Source organism: Aplysia californica, unplaced genomic scaffold, assembly GCF_000002075.1.
Source record: "Aplysia californica isolate F4 #8 unplaced genomic scaffold, AplCal3.0 scaffold00813, whole genome shotgun sequence".
Lineage (NCBI taxonomy): Eukaryota > Metazoa > Mollusca > Gastropoda > Aplysiida > Aplysiidae > Aplysia > Aplysia californica.
The window spans coordinates 134,445-146,888 of NW_004798083.1; the positions used below are offsets into that span (position 1 = coordinate 134,445).

Below are 12,444 nucleotides of genomic sequence, written 5' to 3' on the forward strand. Positions count from 1 at the left end.
AGGGGGGGGGGGAAGGGGTGAAATAGGTACAAGTTTTTCAGGCTTGGAAAGTCGGCAGAGATACAGACGCAGCACAATCATGTCCACCTACTTCTCCCGGCTATTGGGGAGTAAAAGGCTGGTCTAGACATAGACATAAATTTATGTCATGAAATTTGCGCTGGTCTGTGGAAACAGACAATGCCATATGCTAAGCTCCACATTGCGACACAACTTGTTGCTCACATTTCTATAACAAACACCTGGATTCAAGGAAATCGAACGCCAGGCCCGACGATTTTGTTAATTTTGAATTTCACTGTATTTACTTCACTTATTGCTGAATGAAAATACAGCCCAGCACACACATAGTGAACATGCACAGAGTGAAACACGCATATGTGTCATGACAGGGTTGAATCAGGCTCTCGTCAATTATTGGGCATTTAAAGTTATTAATATCAACATTAAGCTTGTTCATTTGTCTAGCATTGGGCAAAAAATACCCATCTATCTCGAATAAAAGTCAATATATTTGCAATTGAAGGTGGGGGTTGTCTGGTGTGAGATGTAAAATAAGCGAGAAAATGGCCACCAAAGTTTGGTTACTTCCAAAGTTTAGTGTCCTTGGAAACTGAAAATTTACATTTTGTGCCTTTAACTCTTTATCTCCAGCAAGCCGCTCCCAGCAGCTCGTGGTCGGAACTGCTGTCGGTGAGCTACTGACAGCGGCTTTGGCACATTCCTTTACAACAACATCGACATCAACCGAAAACAGGTCTCTTTTAGTGGAAGTTCATTCATTAGATGAAGTACTATCATAATAGGTTCGCTTGTTTCGGTTTAATGACCCATTCAGTGACATTTTTGTCATTTTTAGATTTAGTACCAAAAAAGGGCCCGGGCTTAGTGGATTTACCCCCCTCCGAGACAAAGAGTTAATCAACATTTTTCAGTAACATCCACACAGTAATGCAATTCTGAAAGGACGTAACAGGTGTTGAGCCAAAAAAAGAAAAGATAAAAAAGCCCAATGCCCAGAAAAAAATGCCGATTTTTATGATTTCATTGTTTTGATGAGCGCCTGATTTCACCATGCTGCCTCACATAAAGCAATCAGGTTTTGGAACTCACCTGGGGGTTTCTTGAGCTCCAAAAGTTCTTTCCTGGCTTCACTTAAAGCTTCCGTCAGCTCAAAGCGTTCCTCGCATTCCTTGCGAACAATGTTCTGAAGGAACTGAGCCTGAAACAAAAAGAGATTTCATCAAAATAATAATAACAGTACAAAAAATAACAACAGTTGAAATTTTTTTTTTTTTAAAGCATACATCCAATGCCAGTGCAGTTTTGGGTGTATTACCATGTTCACAACCAAAACAAAACAATACTCTCTCTCCCTCTCTCTCTCTCCTCTCTCCCTCGCTCTTTGATTTTATCACAGATGGACGTTAAATTTGGAGATCCTGCCTCTTAAATAACTTTAAAGTGTTCCAAGGGGCATGAAACTTGTACAACTTCACATATTCCTCCCTCTCTCTCTCTCCCTTTCTCTCTCTCTCTCCCTTTCTCTCTCTCTTTCTCTCTCCCTCTCTCTCTCTCGTCTCTCTCTCTCTCTCTCTCTCTCTCTCTCTCTCTCGTCTCTCTCTCTCTCCCTCTCTCTCTCTCTCTCTCTCTCTCTCTCTCTCTCTCTCTCTCTCTCTCTCTCTCTTCGGTAGAGCAGTTTCTTTCCCTACCTGCTCGGTGGCTTCCTTGACCTTGTCCTCTAGGGTCGTGACCCGAGTCTGAGCTTCGCCGAGTTCCTGCTGAGCGTCTGCCAGTTTGGCTTGAAGTTCTGTGACTTTGCCGTTGTCTTCTCCATCCAGTCTGGCTGTTGAATATTTGTCGAAAATGTCACTCAGCTGTTGTCCATGACAAATCAATAATAATAATAATAATAATATGAGAGGCATCATGGTGACATCAGTTGCTCGTCAAAATAATGAAATTTAGAAAAAAAACCCAGCATTTTCAAACCCGTTTGGCCATTTTCTTTTCCAAAATTTTGTTTTTCTGCTCATCATTCTCTATGTCCATTTTATAAACACATTAATGTGTGAGTTTTTCTGAAAATGTGGATTACAGGCACAAAAAAAAGAAGTAAATTTGCAGTTTGCAAGTACAGTCGAACCTGCCTTAACGGAAACCTGTGTAAAACGGAAACTTGTCTTAACGGAATGTCCCCGCTTCCCCCTTGATATATTCCTCTTTAATTACCTGTATAAAACAGAAACCTGTCCAACGCGGAAACGGAAAGAAAAATCCGCTCCCTTCCGAGGGTTTCACCTGTCTAAGACGGAAAATGCTTTGCCCGCTCAGTCCTGATTTGAAACGAAACTCGCAAGTTTGGTTCCGCCGGCTCTGAACTTAACACCTTGGCCATGCCGCTGGGCGAGGTAGAGGAGTAGGGGGGCAATTTGGGGGTAGATGTTACACCATCATGTGAGCCCTGAGCGATGCAGATGGTCAGTGTAGTGTGGGTGTGAAATCTCACGACTTCCCGTGAGAGTGCTCGAGTAGCGAGCCACTACTAAAACTTTCCTTGGTAGCCAGAAGCCAGAGGTGTGAAATTAGATTGACCAATGCCTGCCGCCGTGATCGTACGACCAGCCCAGAAAAGAGTTCCTCGAATCGTTGTTGTTACAACGATGGCACTGAGGAGTGGCATTGGTGGGTGGGGCTAAGGGTGGAAGCAAATGAGATGTTCAAACCGTTCTGTTTTTAATAGAACAAACAGTGGTCCTATGAAAGGCAAGCACTGGTGGTAATTGGATACGTAGACTGATGCATGGCATTATCGGACAGGATAGCAGCTGAGAGGTGTGAAGTTTTGACCACTGCTGGCCGATCGGACAAGCGATCCTTGATCCCACCCTTAAATTCCCCTGTGTAAGACGCAAAATATCTAAGACGGAATTTTTTCCCAGCTCCCTTGCGATTCCGTCTTAGACAGGTTCGACTGTACTCTCAAGGTCATTTTCTCACTAATTTTAAATCTAAAATTTAGCCACCCCACCCCCATCTCCTTCAAAAGCAAATATCATGACTTCTTTTCAAGATTTCATCAAAAGCAAGAAAAATGTAGGGGGAGGGGGGCACTGGTGGTAGAGGCATTAACTCATTCGCTACGTATTATTTTCGGCTTATGGACGAATTTTTTTCGGGAGGGCGAAATGAGATGATGACTAGTGCACAGTTCACGGGTCTTGGGGGCCATAAATTCAAATAAATATCAACATATTATATACCAACATTTTCAGTATGGTTTGTAGAATACATCTGTATTGTTTATTTGAGTATTTTTCAACTCTGGTTCCTGTAAGAGGCGATTATGCAACACAATTGTGATTGGCTGCGGATAAAATTTGAAAACCAAAAAAATTTATAAATCTCAGATGAAACTCAAAAAATACGTTTGCACCTGGTCAAATTATACATCAAAATAACCATAACTGTATATAGAACAGGAAAATATTGAAAAATGAGCAGTTATTTACATACATTCCATAATATTTGTACATTTGGATCATAACCTCCGATATTGAAAAAAAAAAATTTTTTAAATAATTTTGAAAAAAGGATCCCAAACAGAAAAAAAGACTCGTATCTTATATGGAATTATTCAGAATTGCATTTGGAATGAACCTATACATGTCTTGGGTGATACTTTTTGAGTAAATTCACCAAAAAGTAGTGATTTTAGGGTGAAAAAAAATATTTTGACTATTTCGATCTAGCACTCAAAAATATTGATTTCTCAATTACAGTGCACTGACAATTTGAGTCCAGTAGTATCAATATTATAAAGAAGAGTCCTACACTTCTTTAGTGAGCAAAATAATGATACATTTTGTAGTGTAAAGGTACTAAGACTGGTATCTGGGCTATAATTTGGGCTTCGCGATAAAACAATGTCGCATAAACTTCGAAATCGTGTTTCAAAATTTAATCAAAACTTCCGATTTTCGGTGGAAACACTTGACCCGGAAGTCAACTTTATATTATGACCTTTATTTTAACATGGATATGTGGATTGGAATAGAAACCAAGCTAAAATTGAACGCCGGTTCTCGAGCCGCCGGGGACGGCTTAGCGTACTGACGGCACTTCAGCCGCGCCGCCCCCCCACGGCTCGGCGTAGCGAATGAGTTAAATGTTCCACTAAGAAAAAAATTCAAGTAATTTTTTAAAAGTACTAATGAATGAATGAATGAATGAATGAATGAATGAATGAATGAATGAATAAATGAATACATCACTTTTTATTTAATATACCAGCCCTGAGTAATACTTAATTATATTCAGTAATACCAAATCGATCCTGCAGATCTTTGATGATCTTTTTCAGACTGGTGACCTCGGCAGACAGGTCAGCCTCTCTCTCTTGTGCACGGGTTCGAGCCTCTGTCATCTGTCTCTGTAACTGCTCCAGTTCTTGTTTATGTTTCTGTTCCATCAGGGCGAGCTCACCGTCTCTCTGTGAAGTTGTGGACAACATGAGGGGGGGAAAGAGACTAGTTAAAAAAAAAAAATTTAATTCATTTATTTTCATTACAGTCACATTTTACAAGGTCTCTCTCTCTCTCTCTTCTCTCCTCTCTTTGTCTCTCCCCCCACTCTCTCTCCTCCTCCTCTCTCTTCTTTATTCTCTTCTTTTTCACTCAGTCAACTTATTTCACTCAGTATTCGTCATTACTAAAGAAAGCGTAACCCTTTCACAGCCAAACCTGCTATTCAATCCAACCGATGAGGAAAAAACAGCCATAAGGCTGGGCAGGAATGCTTAATAACCAATAACAAGATTCGTACAACCATCATTTCTAATTTAAGACTCATTTTGAGAAGCAGCACACCAAGTTCTTAATGAGCTCTGTTACCATGCTATTTTTATCCCGCTCTTGGCTCTGGACTTTCTTGAGCAGCTCATTGTACTTGTCTTTCTCTATCTGGAGCTCCTGGAAAGGAAAAATACAGATAAAAACAATGCAATATAATATGAGAACAATATAAACATCACATTTTTAAAATTCTCTTTTTCTTCAGTTCTACATAAATTCAAAAGGGTGATCAATGGTAAGATTTTCAACCTATAAAGAAACAAGATCACATTTCATAAATATCATCAGTGTCCATAATGCTTTTATGACTTGTTGAATCTAACGTATAGATTATATAATAAAAACTGAGGCTTGTTTTGAATGCATTAACATTTATTCTACATGCGCTTGCTTCAAACGTACAGTTTGACATTTTGGTTTGGTACAGTCCACCTGCGGGAATATATGTACGCTTGTCTTAAGCATATGCCTTCTGCTATCAGTCTTTTTACATTCTGTGAATACAAAGGACCTCAAAGATAAATCAGTCATGTAAAAATGTGCGCCAATACAACTTTACCAAAATAATAAATAGGAACAACGCTGAGAGTAATAAAAGTGTGAAGAAAATTATAGAATCTGAAAACCTTGAACATTTTAAAAAACAAAAACAAAGCCAGGTGTTATTTACAAGTACTATTATAATTCAAACCCTTCACTTTAACATGGAGAGGTGACTTACCAAAACAAAATTGTGTTTCAGATTTTCTTCCAGGGTTTTCACTTCTGCCAAATGGCGTGTTTTCTCTGCTGCAACTGCTGCTTGAAGCTGTATGAATGAAAGAAAGCAGCAGTTCAGTGACGAGCAAAATGTTCTATAACTTCAAGCTGAGGTGCAGTATCACATAAGATCCCAGAAATTTAAGAAATAATAATCTCTTACTTACTGAAATCAGTTTCACATTTTATTTTTAAAATATATACATATTCCTCTCCGAAATTGTAGGAATGTGTGTGTGTGTGTGTGTGTGTGTGTGTGTGTGTGTGTGTGTGTGTGTGTGTGTGAAGGGGGAAGGGGGGGGGCATGCCAGTCTTAACCCTCAGTGCCTATGTCCTCTACCATGATGGGGTTTAGAGCAGACTCCTTTTTTAAAAATCACATTCAATAGCCTAAATGCTATGTAAGCTTTATTTTTCGATGGATATTTTCTTTAAACTCTATTTATGACAAAAGGTAAATCACAGTGTTCATATTTTTCTGTGGAGCAGAAATCATTTATGGGATATGCCATCGAAGAAAGAGTAACTAAAGAAACAAGGAGGAGGAGAAGGAGGAAGAGGAGAGGAGGAGGCGGAGGACGAGGACGAGGAGGAGGAGGAGGACGAGGACGAGGAGGAGGAGGAGGAGGAGGAGGAAGAAGAAGAAGAAGGAAGAAGAAGAAGAAGAAGAAGAAGAAGAAGAAGAAGAAGAAGAAGAAGAAGAACAATAACAACAACAACAACAACAACAACAACAACAACAACAACAACAACACCAACAACAACTACTACAACAACAACAACGACAACAACGACAACTGCAACAACACTAATATTAAACACAAGTAATTGCAATCAAAAGAACTATAAAATAATCGGTGATATATTAATAATGGAAGGGGTTGGTCCTAGAGACTGGATTAAGTGCCACAGCGATGGTTTTGCAAAAAATGAGAAAAGATCACTTTAGAAGAGGAAAAATTTGCACTACCATACATACCTTCTGAGGCCAATTCTCCATCTCTGCCATTTTGTTTTTAAAGCTCTCTCTGAGATCTTCAATTCTGTTTTGGTGTGCCTCTATCATCATTTCCCTTGAAAGAAAAATCCCAGACAAAGCACAAGTTATGGTTTTGATTGTGTCAGTAAAAAGACGAACATCGATATTTTAACAGTCATTTAGTGCTAAGAAAAATAAGATAAGTGTGAGATAGACAGTAACCATTGAGCCTTGATTTGGCATGGCTTGTTGAAGCGTGGCATGGTGTGGCATGGCGTGGCCTAGCATAGCAGCATGCTGAGTGGTGCAGTGCGGTGTGGTGTGGAGTGATGTGGTGTGGTGTTGTGTAGTATGATACAGTGAGGTACGGTATGATACTGTGTGGTTCAGTGTAGTATGTGGTAATATGGTATGGCTTGTATTCAGCAGCACTAAGCACAAAATAAAAAAGGAAATTGCTATATTCACATCTTCATACCTCTCAGCTTTCAATGCATCTACATCAGCTTTGGCTTGCCTGAGATGATCTTTTAGGTCTTGAGTTTCATCTGAAACAGACATTGTTTTAATTGAAAGGTGAAGTGGAAAGGCTTTGTAAGTGTCATGGCGAAAATTGTCAGGACAGATAAAACATGCGTACTGCTTTTGTCTTCAGGACTACTATCAATTAGTAACTAATTGAAATAGTAAATGTATAACTCAAGCTTCCCTCTCCGTTGAGAGGCTGTTTTCACCAAGTTGAAAGGGATACAACATCCTTGACGGAGAAGCCCTATAAAAAATTGTTCTCCACACATGAATATTTTCTTAGAGTGCCAGTGAAGAGCCCAGGCATTACATTACAGCTGATGCCAATGATGTGTCTTTCAATTTTTCTCTCTCAGGTGTATATACATATATATGTGCATGCATGCGTGCATATGTGTCACGACGCGGTGGAATCAGGCGCTCGTTAGTTTTTGGGTATATGGGATTATAGGTATCATCTTAAAGCCTGTTCATTTGCCTTCCTTTTAGTGAAAAAAATATCCATATATTTTGAATAGAAGTCAAGATATTTGCGATTGAAGGAGGTCAGAGTCGCCCAGTTTCAGAAGAATAATTAGCAAGAAAATGGCCGTCAAAGTTCGATAACTTTCAAACCCTGAAATCCTTGAAAATTGAAAACTTATAATTTTTTAGAAATTAATCCATGTTTTTCAGTAAAATCCAAACAAAAATGTGTTTTTGAAAGGACAGAAAAGGTGTTGAGCCATAAAAAGAAAATTGGAAAAAAACAACAAAATTGCCCATTGGCCAAAAATGCTGATTTCTTTGATTTCATAATTTTCACGAGTGTCTGATTTCACCACGATGTCTCACATATGTGTATGCCTGTATGTGTGCTTGCGTGTACGTGCTTGCATGCATACAATTGTACACATGTGAGCACCTGAGTGTGTGTGCATGTGTGTGTGCACGCATGTGAGTGTGTGTGTGTGTGTGTGTGTGTGTGTGTGTGTGTGTGTGTGTGTGTGTGTATGTGTGCATGCTTTTGCAAGCGTGTGACTGTATGTGTGAGTGTCTGTTGGCAAACAAAAATGTGTAGAGCAGAGAACATCTTGTCAGTATGTCAGTGTTTTAGCGCCCCTAATTGGCTGCTTGCACTGTATGCTTCCCAGAAAGTTGAGATTGTTTCAGAATGCTCTCAGGTCTGCTGGGGTAATAGTATAGATTGTGAAGCGCATAGAGCTTGCTGTTGAGCGGGGATTTGCGCTATACAAATGCTATCTATCTATTATTATTATCAGAAGAGAAACGGTGAGGATTCTCACTCTGACTGAGCTTGCTCTGCTGTAAGATGTCGTTCTCCTTCTGCTGCTGTTCTCTCCACTTGTTCTCCCACGTCTTGAGCTGTTTCAGCGACACTGCCAACTCATTCTCTTTACTTTGAAGCTCTAGATGCACTCTGATGAGGAGGGAGATAAATTATTGTGTATGTTCACATCATTGATGTTAATAAAAATCTGTGATAATACTAAGATTGTAATTTCACAGAAGATAAAAAGTTTCTTCTAACTGAATGCAATATATATATATATATATATGTGTGTGAAGCGTGCTGACAAAATGAGTTGCTTCACAGATTAGAGCCTATAGGAAATATGTACATCACTCTCAAAGGTAAAGTTTTTTACGATTTATAAGTATGATATAACAATAGGCATGTTATACTTAAAGTACACAGCATCAATAGAAAATCTACAAATTTGACCCTAGAGTCGATTTTTTGCCCGTATCTCTATTTGTGGATTGCGAGAAGTAACTCATTTTTTCAGCTTGCTTCACATATATACAGTCAAAACAGTCAAAGACACCCACCCATTGTCGTGCAGAAAACTGGTCATCTTAGACAGGTGGCCGTCTTACACTGTGTAATTATAATGCTTTGGTAAAGTACTGTATATATGGTAAGGAACGGTATGGTAGGAAATGGTAAAGTAAGGTATGGCATGGAATGGAGACAGTAGTTGAGAAAAGACTGAGAGAGCCCTATCTTCCAGTCTAGTTAAGCCCCAAACATCTCCTGCCTCCACTGCAACAGACCATTTACGGGTGGAGATTAGCCTGATCAGCCATCTCTGCACAAACCCCACCCCTTCAGTGATATGAAGTCAAGGTCATCTTCGCCAGTGAAGGACAAACATCAATCACTATGTAAAAAATATGCATGGGAGGAAATGGGAAGTGACCATTTGTACAGGTGAATGTCTTCTACAGTGCAAGTTTGATTGTATATACAGTTTAGCCAGCTCCAGAGTCCAAGAAAATCACCCATACAAAAAACCACTTCCCATCCCCCCCCCCTCCCCTTGCAGTTTTTAAATTATAGATCTAATGACATTGTCCAAAAACATCCACCTGCCTATGAAAACCACTTTTCTCCTCGATAGTGGGTGGCAGTCTTGGGCAAAATTGACTGTTTTAAAATTCCAACGTACAGAAGACACAAAAAATATAATCTTAACTTACAAATGACAAAAAAATGGTTCAACTCACTGGAGGCACAGAAAAATGTCTTCAATGAAGATTTCTTCACACCCTTTCTAACACAATTTAGATCATTTAAGAGATGGGCCTCCAACTACAGTGATGGATGAGTTCTCTTTCACAACATTTTGCTTTCAAATGGCATGTCAGTGTGAATTAGTCTAGAGAAAACGAACAGTATTGGTATGAACAAATTTGGTGCCAGCTCACAGGACAGTCTACCACAATAATGCAGTCTACGGTAAGTCCTGTCTCACTGTAGCCACAATCTACCTTACAGTTTACCACGATAATGTGGTCTACCTTTAGGCCTGTTCAGCATAATTTTATACAATCACTCCCATTCCCTGATGCACTACTTTTAAGACATCAGGAGGGTCCCCTTCCCTATCCTGAACACAACCTACCCCCATTAACCCTATCCGTACATCGTGTTTTACTATCATATCCGTACAATGTAGGGAACTCTGTACCACCACTTTCCAAAGAGGAAATTTACTTGTTCGTCCGATCTGTACGCTTTGCATTAGTAGTCTGTCAAAATAATTTTTCGAGAAATACTGAAAGTTTCAAAGAGATATTCGCACTACAAGTATTCAAAAATGTGAAGAATACAGCCCCGGGGGTACAAAATGACCCCAGGGTGTACGGAGAGGGTTAAAACAATGGTAGTCCTTTTCAGGACGAAAACATTTCTCATACAGCCAAAGACAGCCCCAATCAAGCTTGAATAAACATAGTCGGAAAATGTAATACTGGTCTTGTGGTAGACAATCAAGTGGACTGGCACTACACACTCACTTTTGCAGTGCCACTTCATGGCTTTGTTCTTGCTGCTTTTGCTTGTTGGAGAGATCATTTATCTCAGAGGTCTTGTTTCTGCAACCAGATGTGTAAGAAGTCAGTGGAAGCATTTTAAGAAAATAAATACCTTTGCTATTCACCAAAAGTACAGATAACAACTTGGATGATTTAAACATAATGAAATAAAATAGTCTTCTCATATGAATTGTGCTGATAGAAATTATAATAAGCCAGAATTTTTCATGCTTTATTTTGAAATCTATTTCTCAGCAAAAGATGCTAATGAGAACAACTCTAACCTGGTTTTAAAAACTCTCACCCCTCCCTCCCAATTCTTAAAATAATATAAAAGCGTTTTTCGTGCAAAATATCACGATAACCAAAAGTGTTCGTATAGAGAGAGGAGAGCCTGATCGACTGTGTGTAATGGGTCAAGTCAGTCCTGAATGGAGGACTTTCACCCATGACAGTTTTCTCAGATAGGTGAAAATAGTGGAAGTCTCAGCACTATACAGTCATTAATGGACTAAGTTCAATAAAACTTATCAAAGAAAATATCTTGAGGGCACATTTTATGACAGTTCGATTACCTCATTTGCATTTTGTACTGGTCAAGTTCCACAGTCAAAGCTCTACATTTTATTGTACTGTCTTCAAGTTGTTTCTTTGTGTCTGAAACAGAAGCCAGTCAAAGACATGTAAACAGTGTTATACTGACTACAGAGAGTAAGCCTTCGCTATACACACTTTAACGGGAGGAGCGACCCTTGAGGAACATTTTCAATATTTGTGTCCTGAAGTAAATTCTAAGTACACATATAAGTTAGGCATAGTAACATCTCATGATACGCAATTTTATTTTGGCATAGCTACAGCGGTTGCTATGGAAACGGCCGCCATCTTGAAAATAAACAATGACTTTCAAATCCCAAAGGCTTACTTATTTACTTACCAAAATTTGACAAAATTGGTGAGAGTATACCTGAACCAAACCCTATCAGCCTAACAGCGAGTTTTTTTCAATAAGCGCAGAAAAAAAAAAGAGAATTTTCCCAAGGTATAAAAAAACCTTTTCTAAATTTAGATTGCGTAATTGCTTGCCAATGGAAAAGTGTTGTTTTTTTTCCGCAAATATCTCTGTTACATTGATAGCAGCCTTGCCATCTATGTTTCCTGAAAGTTTCGTGTCAAAGGGATGAAAACTAATGAAGGAGTAGGGAAAAACAGCAAAAAAAATGACATTTTGCGAAAAACGACAATTATTGTGAAAATTCACTTTATTAACTCACCCTCATGTTTTCAAAGGCAATTTACGAGGAGAATAAAGACTTTCTCAATTGTTTCCGCGCCATTTTTAGACAATAAGAACTGGTTGATCTTCAAAAATCAGCCAACATCTCAATGTGCATAGCCTGACCCAAAATCGGCAAAATCAAGGGTCGCTCCTCCCCTTAAAAAGTGGCTTATGGCAGAGTGTTACACTAACCAGTGGATATCATCTTTTTGGACCCCCTCATATTTCTTTTCCTATTAAAAAGTTTCATACATATTCTTCCATATTTCTCCTCACACAATTCAATGTTTACTTGCATCGGACACTGGGAGGGTCCCGCGATAATAACCCTGTTCCCCATCGGACCCTGGGAGCGTCCAGTACTAGTGACAACTGTTTCGTTTTATTTAGTGCTGGTTTTTGCTTGTATTTCAGAACTATTCCTGAACCAAGTTCTTTGGTAATGACTAAGCCCTTGTTTCAGCTATTTAGAAGTTGGAGGCAAGCTCTTGGCGTTAAAACGAAACATAGTGCACCCAGGGCTGAAGGCTGACTTGCTTGACAGGGTAATCAAAGTGAGATGGGTCCAGATAGGGCCTAGAGATATTACACAAGAATCTTACTCGAGGCCGCAACACTGAGTTGTGAATGAAAACAAATCCTAAATTCATGTTGTATCCATGTTCAACCGCTAAAATAATCGGAAAAGTATCATTTCATAAACACTTACTCCCACAAACATTAAA

General features: G+C 39.2%; 1 protein-coding gene across 2 annotated transcripts in view; it reads right to left on the reverse strand.

Moving 5' to 3' along the window:
- The window catches only part of LOC101847534 (putative leucine-rich repeat-containing protein DDB_G0290503), a 41,800-nt gene that overhangs the window by 2,762 nt on the left and 26,594 nt on the right, over positions 1–12,444 (reverse strand). For both annotated transcript variants that reach the window (XM_013088796.2, XM_013088795.2), the window contains 10 exons: positions 11,016–11,097; positions 10,423–10,500; positions 8,406–8,539; positions 7,070–7,139; positions 6,592–6,685; positions 5,575–5,661; positions 4,893–4,970; positions 4,327–4,492; positions 1,713–1,846; positions 1,114–1,222 (listed from right to left, as the gene is read on the reverse strand). In XM_013088796.2, coding sequence (XP_012944250.1) covers positions 1,114–1,222; positions 1,713–1,846; positions 4,327–4,492; positions 4,893–4,970; positions 5,575–5,661; positions 6,592–6,685; positions 7,070–7,139; positions 8,406–8,539; positions 10,423–10,500; positions 11,016–11,097 — 1,032 coding nt within the window. The remainder of the gene's footprint in view (positions 1–1,113; positions 1,223–1,712; positions 1,847–4,326; positions 4,493–4,892; positions 4,971–5,574; positions 5,662–6,591; positions 6,686–7,069; positions 7,140–8,405; positions 8,540–10,422; positions 10,501–11,015; positions 11,098–12,444) is intronic.